A 12132-nucleotide genomic window follows, 5' to 3' on the forward strand; every position below is an offset into this window, starting at 1 on the left:
TTAATTAATTTAAGTCATTAACCAGTTTAAACCGGTTTGAAACAGCTCGGTTTTGAGATCGACCGATTTTGAGATAAAATAACAGCTACGATATCATAGTTCTACGTCAACTTTTTAAAAACGCATCTACTGTCAAAGAAGCATACATAATAATAATGCAATACTGGTAAAAGCAGGTAAAAAATATATGCGATTAAAAGATGATGATGAGAATTGCCATTTATGCTTTATTTATTGCCTGCGCGATTTCGAGTTTCAATATTCATTGCCTAAGCGATTTCGAGCTTCAAAACCCCCTAACCAAAACAACAACATGTTCTCACATGATAAAAAAAAATTTAATGACAACAGTTTAATCCTCATGCAAATTATTGCTGAATTTTGACAATGTATTAAAATATTTTTGCAAAATTTTTACCTATAGATTTCATTGTTGAGTTGAATTTCAATCCTATTAATTGTTCTATCAAACACTTAATTCCGTGACTTTCTTCCATTATTGTAAGAAAGAACTCATATTAAGAATTACTCATACTTCCAATAAAGAAGAACTCATATTAATAATTGCTCATACTTCCAATAAAGAAGAACTCATATTAATAATTGCTCATACTTCCAATAAAGAAGAATTCATATTAATAATTGCTCATACTTCCAATAAAGAAGAACTCATATTAATAATTGCTCATACTTCCAATAAAGAAGAACTCATATTAATAATTGCTCATACTTCCAATGAAGAAGAACTCATATTAATAATTGCTCATACTTCCAATAAAGAAGAACTCATATTAATAATTGCTCATACTTCCAATAAAGAGGAACTCAAATTAAGAATTTCTCATACTTCCAATAAAGAAGAACTCATATTAAGAATTACTCATACTTCCAATAAAGAAGAACTCATATTAATAACAGCGAAGTTTAAATGAGAAAAGTGAGAAAGGTGAAGTTACAATGTCGTGAAAATTAGATAACCCTGATTGTAATTTTTTCAATATAACTATGCTGCCACCAGGAGTCTTTCTATTAAGAAGTATGAATTGCACAATTAACAGAGCATGTCTAAGACTGTTAAAATAATGGGTTTGACATCTGTTGATACAACATCACGATTTAATGCTTAAAAATATTTTCTTAGAAAATACATGAACATTAAGAAAATGTATCAAACAATATTCGCTACAAACAACTGGTCGCCAAAATCGGGATATGTATGAACATAAATTTCCATGAATTTATGTTAATAGTTCGCAAAAATCTTAAAATATCCCAATTAATTTAACAGAATTAACAATCTAGCAGAGTTACTGCCAATCCAAAAGGTTTAAAACGAAGTACTATAACTTTATTTTAACTAAATTAACGTGCCTTTATAATACAGAAATTAAGTTACAAATTGCAGATGCTGTTTTTATTCAAATGATTAAGTTAACAAACAGAAATGCTAATACTATTTTTTTTCGATAGCATGATGTTATTGTTGTGGTCTGAAAACTTTCTAAAGCTTAGTTTGGAAACAATGTTTAAGCACAAATGGAAACTAACAAAAGTGTTAAACGCTTTGCAACAGGAAATTAAAACGTCAGTTTTGGATCAGCAAAACAGATGGGATAAACCTAATCACTAGTATATAAAGGCTACGCAAGATCCAGCAAATACTGGAACTACTTCAGATTAAAAAAGCTTGAAAAATGAATCCTACACTTTTATCCCTTTTTCTTGTAGTGCTGGTAAGTATTTTTCCTTTTTATTATTTATAATTTTAAAAGAATTTATATACTATTATGAAGTGCTCATGTTTACTAAGCAGTAAAACCAAATTTTAATTATATTTTATCATATATTGAAATTTTAAAGATATTCATGAATTATTTTTAATTTTAATGACCATTATTATTTATTAGACACCTTTGGAGATCAAATGCTTATCGGGATTAATTGCTGCTAAAATTTTCAAATAAATGCTTAATTTAGTTTGCTCTCAATGATTTCCTTTAGAAATCATTTTTAAATTTCAAATTTTCCTAGAACTTAATAGGTACTATATTAGAACACTTGCATCGCACAATCAACAGAACGATGTATCTCTAACTTTCCATCATATCGCCTAAAATCTGAACTTAAATCTGAAACAAAAGCAATTAAATTTCAACTAATATAAATATTTTCAGTTTTATAAGATTATCTATCTGTACAAATAATGTGTGTGTGTGTGTGTGTGTGTGTGTGTGTGTGTGTGTGTGTGTGTGTGTGTGTGTGTGTGTGTGTGTGTGTGTGCGTGCGCGCGCATGCGTGTGCATGCGTGTTAGCATTCGATAGGCCATACTGTTTGATCTACAGCTAACAAATTTAGTTTTAACAAAATGCTTTGGTGGTCAGAAATGTGCTTCTTAGAATAATTTGATTAGAATTTTAATTAATCAGAAATTAAGAAAAAATTTAGCGTTTCCCGAGATGATTCCTAAAATATTATCGCAAAGCAGTAACATTTACACAATTTCAAAATTTAAATTACCTTTTTTCTAGTAAACCAATTTAATAGTAGTGCAAATTTTCGCTGAATTTTGTTAGTATGTTTTCCAACAATAGATTACGTTGTTGCCCTGCAGCTCAAACCTTTTCATTGTTCCATCACCTATATAATCAGGTGATTTTTTCCCCCTTTTGGCGAAAACTAAAGAAAAAGGTTTCAGTTGAATAACTGTTTAGTTTACTTAACGCCTACAAAAATAATCTTACAAAGTTTCATAAACAGGAGATAGATGAACTGAATATTTACATTTTTAATAGTGACATGATGTCTCTAATATAAAGATAAAGATAAAAAGATAAACAGAGCAAATGTAAGAGACAATTAAAATAACAGAATTTTGATGTCTGATAAGTTATCAAAATCATGGGCATGAAGTAATATTGACACAATTTAAAAAGAAAAATATAACCAATACTCCCAGTGAACCAGCTAATCACCAAAGGCGAATTGTTTTAAATAAAACAACAGTAAACTCTGTTTCAGTTGGAATGAATAATAAAAACGAATTACTGTCATAAAACGCGCAATTATAGACCACCTTGTAAATAAATTACTGCTTTTCCTCATTACACAATAATTTATTTGATAGTGAAGATTGTGGTCTGGGTGAAATGACTTGAAGACGCAGGTTGTCTTTTATGGGGTTTATTGGCAACATCAACAACAAAAGGCAGATGGTTACGCCATAGGGTAGTAGGCCTAGAGAACTACACATAAAATTTCTCGGGAGAGAGAGAGCCGAGATCACATTCTCCCTAATACAGGAGTCAAGTTCGCTCACTGGAAAAAAAAATATACTAAACAACAACAGGGAGACCACGTGACACATGATTGGCAGCTAGCTCCGCCCAGGAAGATCACGTGGTTAACTGAACTCTTAACACACGTCATCAACCGTGTCAAAGCAGATACGCCAATCATTGCCCAGTGTTTCTTCAGTGATAATTAGCCTAATATTATGAAATTGAATGAAAATTTAATAATTAATTAGAGTTCTATTTTTTATTATGTACTTATAATTTAAAAACAGCAGGAGTGATATACTCGAAGCTTTCTCGCATACTCCATAAAAAGGTGTTATTCCAGAAAATGTCTTGTTGTACTGGCATACAACAGTTACAGAATATTAAGGTAACTATTTCGTGTAAATTTAACACTTTTACTGAATCTATCGAGTGATTCTTGGCGAGTTTTTGGCGATTAATAGTATTAAAAAATCGAATTCGCATTTTAAGCAGATTTTTTCTAGATGATTGAAACAAAAATTTGAGCTTGTAGTCACAAAATTGCATATCAAATTTGATATATTTGCATTTTTGAGTTAACGTTTGCATGTATTTGAAAATATGGGCCGACAAACGGTCAATCTCCGTTTTGGATATGGTTCAAATTTTGATAGTTGTTTATAGATATTAAATTTGTGTACCGAATTTTATTCATCTAATTCTCTTCGTTTTGTAGTTATAGTGTTAACATATATTCGAACGACTGGACAAACAGGCGTCCTTTAAACGGGTTTTATTCAAAAGTTAATAGAAATCCACACATTCAGTATACAGATCGTATACACATATACAGATCGTATACACATCGTATACAGATCGTATACACATTCAGTATACAGATCGTAGTTTAGATTGTGACATAGAAAACTGTAAAAGATAAAGAGAAAGGTAACTCAAAGAAAGAAACAAAAAGTGGGTTTCCTAATTCAGGAAGGTGTAAAACAGAAATTCGTTAAAATCACGTCTTCCAATTTTTTGACGATTACAATATTTCTCCAGACTTCATATACTAAAAATGACAGGGTTTCTTTTTTTCTTAATTTCTCTCCCAGATAACAATAATTAAATTCTGATTCGTGCTATCAGAAATTAACAATTTCCATAAACATTTCAATGGAAGAAACCTGAGTTTTTTTTTTTATAACACTATACATCAGAAAGTAGATAAAAATTCGATACCAAAATTTCATTACTACAAATCTTAAATTTTTATATACATAGAAAAATCAAACTACCTAAAAGTACTTAAGAATATTACAGTTTCTCATTTCTTCTGAAATATACACCACAAGTCGAAAATTATCAGTCTGTGAGTTAATAAATTCCAATTTTTACAGGCAGCAGCATATGTGGATTGTCAGTATTCAGATGAAGAACTGTGTGGTGTTATATTTCCGAGAAGATGCCAACGTCATGAACATTGTTCTGGCCATGGAGCCTCCAGAACTTGCGTGCCAAAAATGTGGAGAGGTAAGGAAAAATGTTATTGAATTCTTTGAATACTTTTTCCGTTGCTTTCAAAAGAAATAAGTCATTTTGTGTAAACGAAAAAAATGCAAACAATTCCTTTTTCTCGCATATGTAATATAGAGAAATTCTAGTAATTGTCAAGAAATTCGAACCCGAGATTTTGACGACGGTTTAGATCTCCATGAGTTCGAAAAATGCATTTGGGAAAAATGTCCCTCTGTCTGTCTGTGACAAAGACAATTCAAAAATGTTTTAAGCTGGACGTTTGAAATTTAGTACATGGTTTTTACACTAAATTTGCAGATTTCTATCAAATTTTGAGTAAAATCTACTCAGAGGAATTCCATCCGTCCGTCTGTATGATCGTTTGAATAATTTAACACAATAATTATAAAACGAGTAGTGGTAGTAAGATAAAAATGTAAGAACACGATAATTCCATAGTAGAAATTTTAAAGTGTTCTATTAAATGGACCTTTTGTTATCACAGAAATATTTTATGACCTTTTTGTGTTTTGCCGTCCAGAAATTTCAGTTATTGAATCAATATTTAAGATTAATGCAAAATCACATAATAGTACATTTTATTTTCTCGTATAAGGAAAGTATAGTAACCGTCAAAAAATTCGAACTCGAGATTTGGACGGATTTCCACGTTTTAGACTTCCCAGAGTTCGGAAAACATTTTTAAAAAATGTCTGTCTGTCTGTGATAAAGATAACTCAAAAACGCTTTGAGCTAAAAGATTGAAATCTGGTTTACATACCAAGTTTATAGATTTCTATCAAATTTTGGGCAAAATCAGTTCAGAACCAATCTATCTGTCCAGTTATTCCAATATAATTGAACATGATGATTGCAAAACGAACAGAATTAGATAGATAAAATTCAGTGAGCAAAGTTAACATCTACATTCTAGACACTTATCAAATTTTGAACCATGTCCAACAAAGGACTGATCGGCAGTTTGTCTATACATTTAAAAACATGTAAACGCGATAATTCAAAAACACAAATATTAATACATCAAATTTGGCATGGGATTTTGTGAAAACAATTGCAGTTTTGTGCCAAATCTTTGTTTCAATCGGTCAAGAAAAATGAGGCTAAAGAACCAATTCAATTTTCTGATACTATTAATGGCATGCCAATAAATAATCTCCAAAAAGACTCGCCAATCATGGCATGGTAAAGTCATTATAAGTGCTAAATTCATGCCAAAAGTAAATATTCCGTATCTATTGTACGCCACAACCATGCAAAGCGTTCTCTTGCATAGCAAATTTATTAGAGAGTATGCGAAAAAAATGTGGGAAAATTCCTCCCACTGGTTTAATTTTCGATTCGTTATCAGCAAGCTTCCTCACTTATCCCTTAATAAAAATGTCCCACAACAAGACAAAAATAAAAAATTCTTGAATTTGAGCGAAGTCAATATCACAAGTTCTCAGAATTCCACATATAATCATTCTTTGATTTGTAATGCAGTAAAGAGAAAAAAGACTGTTTTGCACGAATTTTCTGTAACTAAATGAAACTGAAATTTGACATGAAACTGTAATATAGTACAAGATTAAATACCGAACTTCACTGATTCAATTCAATGGATTTTTTATTTCTTGCATTCACATGCAAGCGAAAGGACAGACAGACAGACAGATGATCAACTCATTGACATATTTGTTTCTAATTTTGACACGTATCTATCTATATTTAAGGTGTTAAATTTGCACACGTAATTTTACACAGATTCCTTGAGATAGCATTTACATAGATTCGAAAATACGGATAACATTTACATAGATTCGAAAATACAGATAACATTTACATAGATTCGAAAATACAGATAACATTTACATAGATTCGAAAATACAGATAACATTTACATAGATTCGAAAATACAGATAACATTTACATAGATTCGAAAATACAGATAACATTTACATAGATTCGAAAATACAGATAACATTTACATAGATTCGAAAATACAGATAACATTTACATAGATTCGAAAATACAGATAGTAAATCCTTTGTAGGATTCGACTCAAAATCTGATATGGATTTATAATTAAGATGTTAAATGTGCATACTAATTTTAATCTGTTTAGCTCAGCATTTTTAAAACCTTATGTTTACTTATACTTGAACACCGAGGCAGACCTGATTCCAAAACCTAATTTTTCAGTATCAGAGGGGTGGGAGGGGACTGATACGTAGGTTTCATCAAAATCTGAAGGCTGAATTTTTTTTACTGTTACTATATTTGAATACCAAGAAGCTTAGTATAATTCTTGCACGAAAAGCAGAAATGCAAAATATATATTTTTTAAAACTATAAAATATTTAGTAATTTAGGAAGAATCTTGACGCATTTCTCATTTCTACTCTAAAGATCCAAATAAGCATTGAATTTGTTGATTTTTTTTTTCAAAAATTATCGCGGCACTTTCTACCATTGGCTACCAGCTGTTACTCAATTATATTAATAGTATTTATTTAGTCAAACCAACAAAAATTGATAAACTACAATTAACTATACCTTATCACAACAAAATAACTATTTTAAACTACATTTGCATAATAATCCCATAGTATACTGATTAGTTAGTGGTGTCTGCCAGTTGATGAAATTTGTTCAATTGTGAAGTATGGTTTAGTTTAGTTATATTAACGTCCCGTTTTAAAGCAACACTAAGGCTATTTTGGGACGGACCTCGTCATTTTGAACCGCGTTCAGATGATGAGGACGACACCTGAGCTGGCACGCCCCTCTCCACACCACACCACACCACACCGGCAGGAGGACGTTTGGTCATGACGGATTTAACGTGCAACAAACCACCTTACACGACGGTTCTTCGGTGGAATCGGGTCACGAACCTGAAACCCTTCGGTTCCGAAGCCGAGACCTTACCACCAGGCCACCGCGGCCCCATTGTGAAGTATGATAGCTCTGTCTAAGTGTGATGTCTCTGTCTAAGTTAAGGCTTTATCAAAATTTTGAGATACCTTTCGATAACTGAACGGCGACTGTAGAAAGTGAGTAACCAAAGATTTTTTTTTTTCTTTTTTACTGATTTAGATATCAAGAGCTTTTATATGATAAAACAATTTTCAAAATTTCCACAGTCATTGTGGTTGGGAAACTGTCGGATTTATCCCCATAAAGAATGCATGATGAATTAACGTTTTTCAACAGTTGTCAGAACAGTGAAGAGCTGACAACTGTTGATGACATATTTAGGAGTCAGAAGCTTTTATATCATACAAAAATTGAAAAATTCCGACTAGCGATTGGAACCAAGGGACTGGTTTGTTTACTTGATTTATTTTAAATACAATTTTTGAGAAGATTTTATATTTTATGTTGCAGTCTATCTCTACTAATAATAAGGAAGCGTACGTGCGTGCGTCCGCGTATGCATGTGTGTATCTGTGTGTGGGTGGTATGTATGTGCAGGCACTCTACAAACCAGATTGTTTGATTTACATCTACCAACTTCCACAAATTTATACCTTCTTTAGTCGAAATATGCACCTCGGAGCATTTAAATTTTATCAGACTTATTAAATTTTTAAAAAAATTTTATCAGAATTTTAATTAAAAACTAAGCTGTATTTTCGTGCTTCCCGGCATTAATATTTATACCGTTTGGAAATTTAAAAAAACTGCTTGTTTAACGATACCAATTTAATAGTCTTGCAAATGTTTCCTGAATTTTGATAATTTTCAAAAACAAATTACATTGTTACCCTGGATTTGTAAGCATTTTGATTGTTTCGTCTAACTTTTAATCACGTTACTTTTTCCATTGTAGAAAGCTAAAGAAGAAGGATCCTGTTTCATATCTGTGTAGTTTGCCAAACAAAAAAAGTGAAGATACAATACCGTGAAATTAGATGAACCACACATTTATGGTATCAGTAGTATTTTGATGTCATGGGACTGATTTTCATTTATTATTTCCTGCACATGATGAAAAGAACATATAGTACACAATCACAATAAGACAGTTTTAAAAACTGTTATTTTGATAGAATGATATAAAGTTATATATAATTGAATTGAAATTAAATGTAGCTACTATCTCTAGCAAACCATCTTATCCTTGGAGGCGACTAGTACCTGGTGGGCAAAAAGCCCGTAAAAACTTTAAAAAGTCATAAACCCCATAAAATTAAGAAAAATAATAATAAAAAAAACGGTTTGCAGATTTAGCATCGACAAGTCAAGGGATTTTTTTTAGGTTAAAAATAAAAAGTTCAAAAAACAGCCGATAGGTGGCGTTTCGTAAATAAGTGAAAAAATAGACACGCAAATAACAACAAAAAGTCATCAAATTATTTATTATTGCAATATGTGTTCAACATATCCACCACTATAAGTGATTATCCATTGCAAGCGTGTCACAAATCCAGCAACGGCAGCATGCCCAGCTGCATGCATGAAATCTGTTGGCGGATTGGATCTTTCAATTCTGATAGATCGGATGGACGGGATCGATACACCCGGGATTTTAAATTTCCCCATAGCCAAAAGCCTTCTGGTGTTATATCTGGTGACCGAGAAGGCCATGGAAACTTGCAACGTCTAGTAATGATTCTTTTTTCTCCGAACGTCTGTATCAGAATCCCTCGACTGGAATAGAAGTGTGACTTGTTGCTCTATCTTGCGTAACAGCAGAAAACACATCTTTTCCCGCAAATATGGAACAATCTTTTTGCGCAAAAGCGCTAAATAACGCTGAGCATTTACTGTCACCGTTTTCCACCCATTTACCGTACACTGTGTTTCAAAGAAGAAGGGTTCTATGATGAAGGAACTTGTGAACCCACATCACACTGTGACTTTGGGGGAATGCAGTAGTTTCTTAGCGTACATTCGTGGATTTGACGTCTTTCAGATGTGACAATTATGTATACTAAGGTCGCTATGGAGCGAAAAATGATCTTCATCTGTCCACAAGAAGTTAACGACCCAGGAGGGATCTTGTTCAATTTTGGAGAGAGCCCACCTCGCGAATGCAATCATTGCGATCAGTAATCTCTTTTTTTTTTTTTTTTTTTTGAAACACTAATAATATAAACAGTAAGAAATATTTAAAAGTTTCTTTTAAGCTTTGAAGCTTAAAATTATATTTGTAGAAATATTGACTTATTTCATACATTTTATAGTTACAAATAATACGTTGAATACTATTTGTTATGCAGTTTGATTTAGAGACACTGGATAATTATAGCCCCTTTTTTATTTCAGGTATGCCTTGCAGTGACAGACATATATGTGCAGATGGATTAGAATGCAAAGTAAGTTAATATTAAAATTTTGCTATACTGATTTTCTTGAGAGCAAAAGTAAGCAAATATGTACTTACGAACCACATAGACTCTTCGGGAATTTACATACGGCACTGAAGTTAAATTCAAAATAAAAAGGAATTTTCAATTGTTCCATAAAATTTTGCTATACTGATTTACAACAAATAGTATTACAAAAATAATATTACAACAAAAATAGTATTACAACTAATAGTATTACAAAAAAAATACAATAATCAATTCAATGAGTAACACGATGAAACAGTTCAATAGGCCCGAAAACAAATAAAGATGCTTTATTCCACAAAGCGCACACAAAATAGTACTTGCAATAAATAACATCATACAAACACCAAATAGCTATTCAATACTTGTAATAGAAAAAAACCGCTCAGAGCAATCAGCACGCTACAGTGATAATTCGCCTGCCTATTCACTGCATGCAGCTCATTTAACTCCAGCTCTGTTTCTATATACCTATATGCCATGATTACACCATACCATAACCAGCTGGAGAGGTTTTCCCAAACTTTCTCGCATACTCTATTAAAATTGTCAAGTAAGAGAATGCTTTACACGGTACTGGCTTACAATAGTTAAGAAATATTAATTTTCGGCTTGAATTTAGCATTTTTACTAAATCAATCGTCTCATTCTTGGCATGTTATTTGGCTATTGATCGCGCATGCGTTAATATATTATTCAAAAATCGAAATTGCGTTTTAAATACGACACAACGATACGACACACATATTCTCGATAGATTGAAACAAAAATTTAACACAAAATACCACTTGTATTCTCAAAATCCTATACCAATTTTGATATATTTAAGACACTGAGTTTTCGATTTATCTTATTTATATGTTTTGGAAAGTATAGAGACAGACAGTCAACCCTTTGTTCGTTTTGGCTCAAATTTTGAGGTGTCTAAACTATAGATGTTAAATCTGTGTGCAAAATATTATCTATCCAAACCCTATCTATCTGTATGTATATTATCCATTTTTTTATCTAGCTTTTTTCGTTTTGAAATTATAGTGTTAACTTATATAAGAACAGACGAACTTCCCCTGAACAAATTTTTTCTCAAGATTTGCTTTTTGATAGAAATCTGAAATTTTTTTTATAAAGACCGTATACCAAATTTCAACCGTCTAGCTCAAAGCTTTTTTAAGTAATCTCTGTCACTGACAGACAGACGGACATTTTCTAAAATTGTGTTTTTCGAACTCGGGGAACTTTAAAACCTGGAGATTTGACGACATCTCGAGACTATTATAACACTTTCCCTATACTGCGCATACAAGAAAATAAAAATTACATAATTATAATAAAATAATAGTAAAATTACATTACTTTTAAACATTCAATGTGCGAAAATAAGCTCTTGCATAACTAGCAATATCCGGATACTTCTTTGGCGAGCTATTCTTGAAATTATAAATAAAAGTTGAAATCATCTGCGTACATAATGATGTCATTTCATATTGCAGACGGTGCAACATGCTTTCGGACACATGCGCAGATGCGAAGAGGCATTTGCTACTTCAACATCTGGACTTGATATTACAACTCCATCTATTCTCGACTCTACTGTTGTGTCTACTGCTACTACACAGACGTAAAATATGTGAAGAAATTTCCCTTCCAAAGATAACGGGAAATATAACTATGTTATGTTTTGATCAATTATAAATGTTAAAATGGTTGATTTTAAATTGCTATGAATTAAGTAAAAATAAATTAAGATTCTTAAAGATGTGGATATGTACTTGTTTTTCATTTTTCTGTTTATTATTTTGAGTAGCATTAATAAAAGAATTTTAGCTTAATCATTTAAAGTGTTCGCTTGGTTTTAACGTTTTTTTTTTTCTCTAACAGACAAGCAGTTTCCAACTTATTTCTTCTAACACCTGTTATTAACTTTTCATTTTTTTGCCCACTCCCTCATTTTCTTCTCCAATTATCAACTTGTGCAAAATGTTCTGATAATAACTTTAAATGCCATGTCAGCTAA

General features: G+C 31.6%; 1 protein-coding gene across 1 annotated transcript; it reads left to right on the forward strand.

The window, feature by feature from the left end:
* Positions 1 to 1655: 1655 nt before the first annotated feature.
* LOC129972900 (uncharacterized) lies at positions 1656 to 11876 on the forward strand. Its single transcript, XM_056087208.1, has 4 exons — positions 1656 to 1733; positions 4659 to 4791; positions 10051 to 10100; positions 11609 to 11876. The coding sequence occupies exons 1-4, from the start codon at positions 1695 to 1697 to the stop codon at positions 11738 to 11740; spliced, it is 354 nt and encodes a 117-aa protein (XP_055943183.1). The 5' UTR covers positions 1656 to 1694; the 3' UTR covers positions 11741 to 11876.
* The last annotated feature ends 256 nt before the right edge of the window (positions 11877 to 12132 follow it).

Source organism: Argiope bruennichi, chromosome 6, assembly GCF_947563725.1.
Source record: "Argiope bruennichi chromosome 6, qqArgBrue1.1, whole genome shotgun sequence".
Classification (NCBI taxonomy): domain Eukaryota; kingdom Metazoa; phylum Arthropoda; class Arachnida; order Araneae; family Araneidae; genus Argiope; species Argiope bruennichi.